This window comes from Vollenhovia emeryi, unplaced genomic scaffold, assembly GCF_000949405.1.
Source record: "Vollenhovia emeryi isolate VEMERY1.0 unplaced genomic scaffold, V.emery_V1.0 DF939168.1, whole genome shotgun sequence".
Taxonomy (NCBI): Eukaryota; Metazoa; Arthropoda; class Insecta; order Hymenoptera; family Formicidae; genus Vollenhovia; species Vollenhovia emeryi.
In genome coordinates, this window is record NW_011967198.1 from 1,405,323 (window position 1) to 1,418,039 (window position 12,717).

At 38.5% G+C, this 12,717-nt stretch overlaps 2 protein-coding genes across 4 annotated transcripts in view; one reads left to right on the forward strand and one right to left on the reverse strand.

Annotated features, from left to right (window-relative positions):
* Positions 1-12,717, reverse strand: part of LOC105564174 (BRCA1-A complex subunit Abraxas-like) — a 36,264-nt gene that overhangs the window by 8,691 nt on the left and 14,856 nt on the right.
* Positions 8-12,717, forward strand: part of LOC105564171 (hexokinase type 2) — a 19,668-nt gene continuing 6,958 nt past the window's right edge. Inside the window, exon 1 of one of the 3 annotated variants that reach the window (XM_012016375.1) lies at positions 8-192. In XM_012016375.1, the coding sequence (XP_011871765.1) occupies positions 136-192 (57 nt within the window). In that variant the 5' untranslated portion in view covers positions 8-135. Of the gene's footprint in view, positions 193-1,596; positions 2,004-10,064; positions 10,390-12,717 lie in introns of those variants that run through there. The other 2 variants (XM_012016374.1, XM_012016376.1) reach the window with 2 other exon arrangements.

The window sequence follows — 12,717 nt, forward strand, 5'->3', positions numbered from 1 at the left end:
AAGCCCACAGTGGTCCCGAGAGTGTCTGTGTGATTGCTCGCCCGCTAATCACGACCTTCAATCGATATTTATTGTATCTTGCTCCCGCGCGTCCTTGCCGCTTCTCTTTTTCTTTTTTTCTTCCCCTCGCGGACAATGACCGAGCAAGTCCGGGACTATGTCGGGGAGAAATGGGAGCACATTGACCAATCGGTGAGTCGGTGATCCCTCTCTCTCCTTTCGCGCCACCCTTGACCCTCGTTGCGTAAGTACCGCAAGTTTTTCCGTAAAACTACTCACTCTCTGTCCTTAACATACCCCGCGGAAGCGGATACCCGAATAACCCTCGATGCTCCGTGCTGCGAGGAGCACGTGAACTTCGCGTGACGTGGGGAAAGATCGCAATAACGCAAGACGGGATCTGTATCTCAGATTTGAGATCGTATCGCAATTTCTGTCATGCCCCCCCGGGCTGATCCCCGGAAGGGAGGTCGTCGAAACCGATTCCATTATCTGACTCGAAAACAAGATCACGATCGGCAGGCATGAGGTTCATTTATCGCAAATATTTATCTTCGAGTATTTTATATAACATTTTTATTTTCGTTACTTGCAATATAGGCTGCCATAGGCGGCACCGTCATTGCGAGTGTCACGATGAAAAGTCCATCGGCAGGATGAAAAGAGAGAAGTCAGGTCGCGAGATAAAGATTCGATGGATCGGATTTTCCCTGAAATCCGGTCCGCAAATATTTTCTTACAGCTATGTCTACGCGTAACAGAAAAAAAAATGCTTAGAGCGCTGAATAAGCTGACGCATTTCTAAACGTTTTTTATTAGCACGATAATGATACGACAATTTATGGGATTGTTCGAAGATAGCACGACAATTTTATTTGTCTTCAGTGCGTGGCGTCGCACAAATCCGTATCTTTCCTTTCGCTGACTGAAACCGGTCTGTTCCACTTTTAATTTCTCTGTTCGCCACATCGTTCTGCATTTCCGTAAACGTGAGAAAATAGAGGCGTCTCCCAAGGGGAACGCACGAATATCCCTAAAACCCCGACATCCGTGTGTAAAGTGTGAAAAAGAATTTATTTCTGAGATAACGCGACATCTTGCGAGATGTTTGAATTTCACGCCGGGAAGTCACGGCCCGCTCAGGCGTAGAACGATCCTGCGGGAAGCAAAATGGCGGGCTGTTCGAATCTTCCTCCTCGAGACGTTTCAGGATTACTTAGAAGCGTCGAACTTTTTTTCAACGATTAGGTATCGGCCGCAGATTGCTCGCAACTGACATCAAATTCCGTGGCGTTCTCCGAGGGGGATAAAAATTTTCAGCGGCAAAAAACTGAAGACATGGCGACATCACTCTCGTGAAAAATCCACTCCCAGAACTTTCGCCAATAGAGACGCGACATCCCACCTCGTCTCTCCCCTTTGCAGAACCTTTGAAGTGTCGTTTCTTTTCCACTGACGCGACATCGCGTTTCGTTTCCTCGCGCGATCAGATCCTCTTGAAATCTCGGCGATATGAGGCTGATTTCGGCTGACGTCACGCGATCGATTTTCAATTCTCATGCGTATTATATTTCAAAAGACGAACACCTTCAGATGGCGCTAATAACGCGCCGGATAAAATTATTTTGCCGGTGTTTGTTCAGGGTCAGATGTCTCTTGATATTGCTCTCGGGCAGTCAATAATAATCGGGCAGCAGTCGTTCGCAAGGACCAGTCGCGGAATTGCCGTTTTGCTAGGGAAAGTGTAACAGAGGTCGGGATCAGGGTTAAGGTCAAGGTCAAGGCCATTGTCAGGGTGAGCTGGCGAGATGAAGACGAAGAACAGGTCGTTATTCAGCAGGATATGCAAGTGTTACAGCAAAACGGAAATCTCGAATGTACGGAGATACGAGAACGAGATACGAAGGGATTCGGAAACGTTCCTTCAGGATTCGGAAATGTCCCCTTGGGATTCGGAAACGTCCCTTCGGAATCCGGAAGGGAGCTTAAATCCGACGGATGAGGTAATTTGCACGTTTCTTTTGCATAGGATTTCACAAAAATGTATCGCTATTCGAGCAATATTCCAGTGATTCTTTGGAGTTTAGATTCCTTTCATTTCCCTCGCATAACTGTGATTAGGGTGAATTTTATTGTCAAAGTAAATAAAGAAAAAAAATGGTATCGCTGGTTTGTTAGATATTTGGTGTCTCTTATTAGTCGTAAATGGATTTTCTGTTTTTTTATCGTGTACCTGGATTTTTTCGGACAAAGATCTCATTGCGTATTTAATTAGAGGAATAATTCTTGTCTAACAGTGTTTCAGGAAAAATCTAGAAAAAATGTAACATTATAAAAATGTAAAAATATATATATATATTATTTCAGTACTTGTTTCTATTTTAAATAAGATTATTGAAAAATTTTAGGGTCTGCTTCTAAGATGTATTATATTTAAAAAATACATGAGGTAAAAAATAAAGACATATAAAATATCATTTCTCTTTTTTGTCTGGATTATCGATTTCCGAGTGTAGTATGTTTATTTTGGAAATAATCGTATATTCTCTCGGCGCATGTCATTGGATACCTATCCATATGTCATCGTACAATAATTCGTTTCGGACCCTTCTTAAGAATTATTTATGTCCTTAAAGAAAATAATTCGCTTTCGTAAACATGGAACAGGGATATGTGCCTGGAGCAAACTTGGTAATTTTCGTAATAATCGCTAACGAATAATCGCGACTAGGTTATGAAAGAACCGTTCGTACATTTGACTAAATGCGTAAATTAAAAATGTGCAATATATTGCAAAAGATCAATGGCAATAAATTAAAATTTCACGATATTGAAAAAGCATCGTAATTGCAAATAATTTGAAGTTTTATAATTGCAAGTAATTAGAGATTTCTTATCGGAGATTTGCTTATGTAAGAAATTATATCAACCAGCTAGCACAATCTTGGCACAATGATTCCAGCCAGTTACGGTTCTCATTCGACGGCCTTGTTGCACGAGCAACGAAGCGGAAATGTGCACCCCGGAAGTGTCGAAACAGGCAATTCAATCCTTTTATATTATACTAAATTAGTTTATATTGAATTAATATAGAATCAGAAAACATAAAATTATAGGGAAAGAGAGGAAAAGAGAAAAAGTAATATATTAACAGACAACAAATATATTAAAGATATGTAATATCTTCTTAGAAAACATATGTTTTGATTCGTCCTAAATATTTGCAACTTTCTAAATTAAATTTGTAGAAACGCCACGAATCAAAAGATTCATATTATTCACAAAACTATTTCCTCTCTTTGATAAAACAACATTATTGAATTGTTTTAATTTAACGCGTGTTTTAGTTGCTCGGAAATTTCTTGAATTATTGCTTGAAATGAAGGTCGATGTGGGACCCAGAATTGGGATGAATTAAAACATAAAAAAATGATATACCGAGTCTATCCCTGGAGGCTCGGTCCTACATTAATATACAATATTATACTTTGTATAAATGCATTTCAAACGCAGCAATCCGATGCCGGTTTGCAACTGCAATCTCTAAATATCTAGATATCTAAATTAATATTTTCCCAGAATGATACACAACAGTGACTCATTAGGCAAAAATTTGTGCTGTTAACAAATTTGTGAAAGAGGAGGACTGAACGAGTCAGCGGTTCTTCGTTTCCTCCTGTTTTTGTCACCGGATACGCGTTTCGATAAATGAATATCACCGGGATTACTAAGTACGAACACGTATTTTGTATATTTACGTAATACTTAATGTGACGCGTAATTTTCAATCGAAAAATACGTTATTGATGAGTAGTCAGTACGTCGCTAAATAATAATAGCGCGTTTGACGTGCTCGCGTGACGTCATCGACGTTGAATATTAATAACGCGTTACGAATGTTATCTCATTCCTTTCGTTAAAGAGTTTTTTTTTTAAGCATGAAAAAGAGTTCTCGGTTTTGTCGCATCGTAACTGCACCGTTTCCTCTCCTCAGAAAAAGCCTTAGTTTTCGGAAACGTTTTCAGGAATTTAGAAGATTCAGAAATTTTTTGTACTCTTTAAGTACCTCTACTTTTCTTGTCGCATAAATCTCTCGCGAGTCTATCGCGGTTCCTTTTATTTCCAATTTTTATTTTCTTTTATGAAATAATTTTTTATCGCGTTCTTTAATCGTGCTTTTTATCTTGCTACATTTCTTCTTGAATCCAAATCTCTTTGGAACCTATTTTCGCCTGCTCTTTTCTCTTCTCCTCAATTTCTTTCAATCTTTTTTGCGAAGAGCATTTTTCGTGTAAGGGACTTAACACTGTAAATTAGTCGTATGTGCCTTTCAATTTTATTCTGACCGAGCAGAATTCGTAAAAAATTCTTCAAGATCTTACACTTCGCCAACTTGTTTGCGCTTTCTATTTTCAATCACGAATGCAAAAAGAGAAAAGACTGAGGTGTAAGAAATATGTCATTACGCGTTTGTGTAACTAACCGAGGCGCTTCAGTTCGCCGCGCCGTTATTACCTACGTCGACCATTGGTCACCGTATGTCACGTAGGTATTGTATTACTGTGCATAGCGCACACAAGTAATGACTGTAACAACATCGTGCACTGCTATTACGTAACATTGCGACGATCATGTTTCACGCAACGTTTCGAAGCGCACGCTAAATCCTATCTGACTCCATTTTACTCCAATCGCGTACAATTATAACGCGTATTCTTGTCGCATTAGGTACGCCTCACTCGACCGCAAGGCTAAGTAACTCGAGGCTGTTATCTAAAGTATTAGGTCGTTGCACATAAAATGTGGGATTGTACGGAACAGTTTTACGGCACACAAACGTCCCGCGATAACCGAGCGTCACGTGTACGAGGCGATATAATTCTTTTATTTTCCTTTTCGCAAAAAACACTGCGACTTTTCCAGTTGCAACGAACAAACGTGAAAACAATTAGGAAATTCGTACGACATTTCTCTTTGGGAATTAATTTACAGTGAAGTGTGACGTTATAAAAACACGTGGTAGGAAAAGGTTTGAAAAACAATTATCGGAGGACTTTCAACTCAATTTGTTATTCTCTTGAGGAGCGACAGCTTTGCAAGTTGAAACTCTCGATTTTGAAGGCGCGGATGTGCTCAGAATTGCGCGCGCGCCAATACGAAGTGCGTACGTGAACGATCGAACGTACGCACTTTTCTCTACGGCAAAGACAGAAAGAGAAAGAGAGAGGGGGAAGAAGAGAGAGGCACGCTTAAAATATATTGGCAGAACTACTGGATATTCTTTCATCACGGTTCCTGCCATATGTACAGCCGACGACACACACGGCGAACGTTAACCGCACGTTTCTTCACTCGACCTAGAGACAATATTTCCGCGACAAAAATATCGAGGATGATTAACATTTATTACTTTTCTACAGAATGCTACAGAAGCGAATGCATTATATCGCGCATTCGAAGAATGAACGTGTTGTGATAACCCCGGCGAAATATTGGAAGCCGAAAAGGGCAATCTTATCTGAACACACGGACTTTGATCGTCGTCGATAATGCAGACAGAAAAATAGCAGATTTTTATGCGCGAAGTTCATCGTTCACACGAACGATGTTTCGGCTGTTATCGTGGAACGAAAGAATCTAGTTGAGATACGCAAATCCACCGGATGAACGATATGGTCGGAAGCCGTTGTTTAGCTTTCCGCGCGAAGTCTTCGATAAGACCGATTATCAATTACAATTCTGACGGGGTTATCATGAGCCGGTGATGCCATGAGCTCATTGAAAAAATATCTCGGCCGTCTCGTCTTCGATATTTGTACACAAAACCGGATTTTTTCGGACAAGAGTTGTTCTCTCCGATCTGTCTCGCTAAATTAAAAGATCCGGATTTTACGCGGTGGCGCAACGTATAATTAAGGAAGAAAAGGAATGAGATATATATACAAGTTCTTTTTCTGCTAGAGAATTCGTATTAGCTTGCCAGACCTGCGTCATCAAAAATACTCTTCACTTTCCATATGGAAACTAATGATTCGTTGGCTTTCTTCCAAGTATTGTCACAATTCGACAAGAGTATTCGTTATGCCCGCTTTTTCGGTCAGCACATTTAAGTGCGCTTTACCGGGGATCGGACTAGATTGTGTGAAAATTAATAAATGACGAAAATACTAAAGATAATAGATTTTATTCTTGCCCGGAAAGATAGCGCGTTTGGTTTTCGCGGCGATAATCTGACGTCGGAAATGTTCTTGTAAATTGGGTAGGAGGGGACTTGTGGTGGTTACTCCTGAGAGACAGAGACAGAAAGAGAGGGGGGGGGGGAATAACGAAGGGAATCATATTAATTTATGGAAGATTTCTTACAATGTTTTACTCATAGACATAATATATCTAGACCGAGCGTTTGCCTTTATTTGAGCAGTGGGGGCAGAGGTTCACGTATAAAAGGACAAACTCTGTTTTGTGCTTTTCTTGTTAATGTCGAAGAGAAAAACTGAAACTCTGTGTTCAGGATATAAGTAAGTGCGTAAGAGAGTAACTGCGAGAGTAGGTGAGTAGGTAAGAGAGACTGTGAGTAAGTAACCGAGTTTGGAAATAGTAAGAGAGCCTATGGCGTTTCGCGCACCTGTTTATACCCCGAAATGACGAGAACCTCCCCCGCTGGATTAATTTCAATCTTGATATACCTTTTATCTTTTTATAAATTCTTTGGACTAAAAAAATAATAGAAAGTAAGTTAAATGAAATTTAATCTGTATTGGTAGACGGATGTTAAAACGGAAATTGTCATCGAGAACTTGAAACAAATATCGGGAGATAACTCGGAAGAGATAAGAACATAAGTATAATTAGACAATCTATCAAACAATAACATACCGAGAACATTTATTTCGTATTCGCTATTAAAATAGAAGTGAAATTTTATACATCGGAAATAGAATCAGTATTTACAAAGAACTTTTGTTCCCTGGATAATGAATTAAAATTATATACGATTGTAAAAATTAATTAATTTTTCTTTCCACGAATATCTCCGTATTCATCACATTTATATGCAAATGAGAATGTTGCATATTTATTACATTTATCCTTCGTTCAACGTGCGCTTCTTCATAATTGAATAGACGTACGAAAAATGTCGAAACTAAATTACGTCTGGAACTAAGCAGACGCTATCTTATCGATTATGGCTTATCGTTCCGACTTATATATATTTATTGAGACAGTTCGGAGAGACACCAAGCTTAATAAAGATCAACGTCTTAGTATGAAATGACGTTATTTGTGATTTCGCAGAATTGTAACGACGTAACACTACGTGCTCAATTACAGCAGATTTCAGATTTCTAACGATTGAATCACACGACGCTTAAAACGAACGGCAGAATAAAAAGAAATTCTGAATTAAAAATATTAGCAAAATTCAGCCGAATATTATATTCATAATATTATGCAATTTCATAATTTACTGTCTAGTTAATAATGTTACGCGTATAACTTTTTACGTCGTTAAAAGTATGAAACGAAGGGGAGAGATCACAAAAAAAAGAAAATTATTAAAATAACAAGACATAACTGAAGGTAAAAAAGAGATTCTGCAAAAGAACCGTCTACAGAAATTCCCTGAAAGAAAATGTAGAGATTGCGCGACTCGTGAGAGCGCGGTAGTTTGTATAGTAGCCGCACACACATTTTCGTTTCTTTAAGGAGAGCTGGATGACGTCACCAACGAGGGATTGAACGGGCGAGCCCCCGAGGGTCGACCAATCGCGAACCGACTTTCGCTCCCACATGTTCAAACCTACTGGTACATTGCATCACCCTTTAAATGCTCCGTCTGGAGCGACGGATTTCATCACGATTGCGCAATTAATTGTCGATCAATTTTCAAGTTTTAATTAACTAATTGACGATCAATAATATAATTCCGTTAATGACACTAACGAACTTATCCACGATTTTTTTTTACTCATAAGAATGATATAGATTAATCCAAACGGATTTTTATATATAATGGTCGCTATAAAATTACTGTAAAAACAAATTGTACAAATAATGCTCAATTTTCAAGTCTTCAATATTCAATTTTAATAATTGTTTGCTTGAACGGGATATTGAGTTACTTCCACCAAATTTATTCATAACGTTTTATCGACCAGTAGATTCGATGATAAAATTAATAATATAATTTTCCAAATCGTTAAAAACATCTTCTATGGAGTACGAGAGATCTTGTTGAGAATTAAAGACTCGGAGGATGGAAGCTGGTGCACTTTATCGCATATTTAAATAATCAATGAAAATATAATTAAATATTGCCCAGGCAATTCAAACAGTGATAACTACGGGAAATACCCGTTTCAGGAAACGTTTGATCCATTTGCCCTTGAGGACGAGCCTCCACCTTAACAGCGAATGCATGCGAGGGGAAAGTCACCCCTCTTACGCTGCTATCGTCGCCACCCCACGCACTTCTTCCACCACTAACCGATTCGCCGCAGTGTCGGCTCGTTGCATTAGAAACTGGGCGATCTCTGTTTCGACATTACACCAAAAATCTGCATACGATTAATTGTTATAAAATTAAATTATAATTTAACTAAATACTTTTATTATTCTAAGTTATTTTAAAAAAAAATTTAATCAAGTACGGAGTTTATTGTTAAATTTTCCACTTAATTTAATTGAAATAAACTGTTTAATTAAATCTTCAGTGCGTTAGAAGAGAATTGCGTACTTAATTCAACATCAATCTAACAATAAATCTTAAAAAGTTTAAAATAACTTGCAAGTTACAACGTTATCTCGATTTTAATTCCGATAGAACGTATAAACAGCTTTCTCCAATAAAATTATAACTTCAGAATTCCGATGGTAATGAGCTTTAAGTACACGTAGATGTTTAAACACTTGGCTACCTCATTAATTATATTAATTACGCAAACTGTCATTCATGATTACGAGTATTCGTACAATCTCCCATAAAATGCGCTCAAAAGCAAAGTAAAATCAATGTGTAAAATAATAAGATACCCGAAACTGAAAAGAGCAAAACATAATAAAGTCAAAAATCAGAAGGTAATAAGACGCGTAGTACAATAAGAATCTATCTACATACACACTTGATGACTGTCACGTGAAACTGATTGCTACCGAATCTTTCAGGATTCAATATTTCACACGTAATTCAGCCTAAACGGACATGTTCAACGTGGCCGTTATCTTGCTTAAACGTAGAAATTCGTGGGTATTTTGTGCAGTACTACACAACTCGCCTGAAAATCGTGGCTATTACATTGGAAAATCATGAACAACATGATATAAAATTATTTTTGTACGTAAAATTGATGCTGACAGTGAAATAGGTCAGATAGCGCGCACATACCTGGCTGCTAAAACCGTGAAAAATGAACCCGCCTTTCATCGTGCTGAATCTATGAGGTGAAAAAAAATGACTTGTTATGTATTATATATTGGATTAGGCTGTAATAATGGGAAATGTAGCCCATCTTCCCCTTCTCTTTCCCCCGTCCTCATTCTCTTTATTCCTCTTTCCTGTTTTCATTCCGTTTAGGTAAGGAATTGGACACTCGAGCTTAGTTGGATGAAATGTTTTTCGGGATCTTTTCTTTAAAACCCCCAGGAGTACAAAAATAATTTTATATTATGATGTTCATGATTTTCCAATATAATATCCACGATTTTCAGGCGAGTTGCGTAGTAATGCACAAAATATCCACAAATACAAATTTCTATGTTTAAACAAGAAAACGACCACGTTGAACACGTCCGTTTAGGCTGGGAACAGTTTATTTTAGTGTTTTATGTATTAAAAAAGAAATTGCTTCTGATAATTTACAATAAAATCCAGAGGGGGCCGAAATCGTGACTTATCGGTCCTCCTCCTGTTTTCGTCGGAAAAAAGGATCTTTTTGCCAACTAGCTGGATAAAATCGCGGGTGAATCGAGGAACCGTGTTCACCACTGGTACCACTACCTCCTCCATGGCCTCCTTTTGCCCCACTATGAACGCGGGTTCCATTCCCTCCAACAGAATCGCTCTTGTGGGGAGCGGACGAACAGGCGCCGTCGTTCCAGCCAGTCGCGATACAAAGTTCAAAGAGACAGCTTGTAACTCGTACATTTATCTGGAAACGAACACTCCACTTCCTAGTTGAGCTAAGCTAAGTCCGCCGACCACATCGACGACGAGGTCGAGCACGTAGGGGAGAAAAAAATCGACGTGCGTTCGATTTACGTTTTTCCTCCTGTCGCTGGTCGTTCAAGTCAGCAACCACGAAGCTACTCGAGGGCTGTGCTACCGAGCGCGAGGTTGGGAGGGCCATGAAGACGTCCACGTTATCGTGCAGTGACTTGATCAAGCAGGAGGTGAGCGAGTGATCGAACAGTGAATAATTAGAAGGAGCTTCACGAGCAAAACGTGTGCATTTGTGTCTCCGTGTATACGTCTGTCGTGTGACATCGTGCACAACTTGGATTAGAGGAAACGTTTGAGGAAAGTTTCAAATGGGTACATTAGGTAAATTAGGAATAACACGGGTCGGTTGAGAGAAATTTGAACGAAAAGGTTTCGACGTATCTTATGATCGCAGGTGTTTTACCATGCGCGAATAATTAGCGTTATATTATAATATACTTTTGTTTTGTGCCCCTATCATTTCCGTAGCATTTAAATTAAATGCAATTAAAAATTTAATTGCTGTCATACATTTGTCTTCGAGTTGCCTGCATTTGAAATGTATCGAGAGAAGATTAGGGATGTCGAGGACGGGATAGATTGTAAAATTGGAGCCAAGGTTAGAAAGCAAGGTCAGAGAGGAGAACATTAAAAGAGATGGAAAAAAAAGAGAGGGGGAAACGATACTTATGGTTATAGGAAGATCAAAGTAATTTAATAATTAATTACTTGTGTGTACACATTAAAATAATGCGAGAAGCAAGAGCTGAAAAGACAGATTGGAGGAATGGGTCACTGACCTGGATAGCAGGATGCAAGAAATTCAAACGTTTTGGAGGGGAAGAAATTAGAAAAGTACGAAATATATGTATATAATAATGGGTCAATAGTAAAATTCTTGATTTTGTCGCAATAAAAAAAAACAATTGAGAGTAGTGGTAGCCGAGCGAAAAAGTATTTAAAGTGTTTTAATATTACGTACACTGGAAGAAATATAAAAACTTATAGCGAAGGGATGGAAGAAATGTTGGTGTACGATTATGTCGGATGATAAATTGACTTTTTTTTTTCAAATTTCGATAGCACATTTTATAAAGTGTTAGAAGCGATAGTGTCGGAGATAAGCGTATAGATTGCGAGGGCTGAAATATCAGAAGAAACTAATCGGAAAGAACGTAGAACCAAAGCTCGATAGCGCAAAACAAGTTTTAAAAGAATAATAATAAAAGAACGAACGACGACCAATGATATCGTAATTCTATAACGTTCTTGTTGGAAGGCTGAACAATTTTATGATTTTGTAGAGTTTAACTCCTTAAATTTGTTAAACGAAGGAACACATCTCGTAAACGACATGGGCAATTAAGCTTAATTGAGACAATTAAAAATTGACCGATATCACTAGAACCGCGTGACGTTGGGACAACGTAACTTCTTAAAATCTTTCTTTTCCTTGAAGATTTCTAACGGAATTATTATTGCATTATGGATCCGTTTATTGCACTTCGTAATTTTCTACAAAAGCAGAAATAGATACGAGTAAGAAAAGTTTCGAGAGAACGAAATTTCATTAATCGATAGTTGCAATTGCACGAAGGGATGCTGCGTGACAGAATTGATCCCGCATGAGAAACGCACGTCTCTCCTAAATGTCAACGATGTCAATAGCGTCATAACGGAATCGTGTAATCGTGTTCGCTGAGAAATCGTCTGAGGACGTTATAACGTTTGCAAATAACAAGGAAATAGGCAAATGATTTAGTGGCTGTCGCTGCTGCTGCAATACAACGCAATAAACAAATAGAGTTCTGCCAACCGGAGGAATGAGGGTAGTAATGTGACATTATACACAGAAATTATCTGGCACGATCTAATTGTGTTAGATAGCACATAATTTAATTGAAAAGTGATGTATAAAGGCGAGACTTAACGAACACGTTCCTTTTCTTTTTCCCCCTCGACACGCCGCCGTTTATTTTCAAAGAAAAATAATAAGTAAAAGAGTTACATAATACGCATAATAAAGTGGGAAATAGATGGCGATATTAGACCAGATAGGCTGGAAGATAAGACTGGAATGCACTTAGGAATTAATGTACATACAGCTGCGTGTATCAGTGCTGCTGGACGAGCTGGCAGTCACAAGGCAGTTTATTTCAATGCGCGGTTCATTTATTTTCTTCGCTGTTTTTTGCGAGCAGCTTTGAAAGTAGTTGAATCATGCAATTATAGCCACGTAAACGAGACTAAACGGTAAGTGAGAATGCAAATGGGTATTATCGAGAGAAACTCTGACCGTCGAGCACAGGTGCATCATTAAGACGCGCGGTTGCACTTTATTCTCTGAGACGTCCCCAATTGTGTACACTTCATTCGATATGATTCAATCAAATTTTATAATAATGCACGGATATAAGCACATCTAGTGGACGCGTTCCTTACTAATTTATAAATACATATTAATCAATTAATTTATAAACGTCCATTTATAAATTAATAGAATACATGTGTCAGAGAGA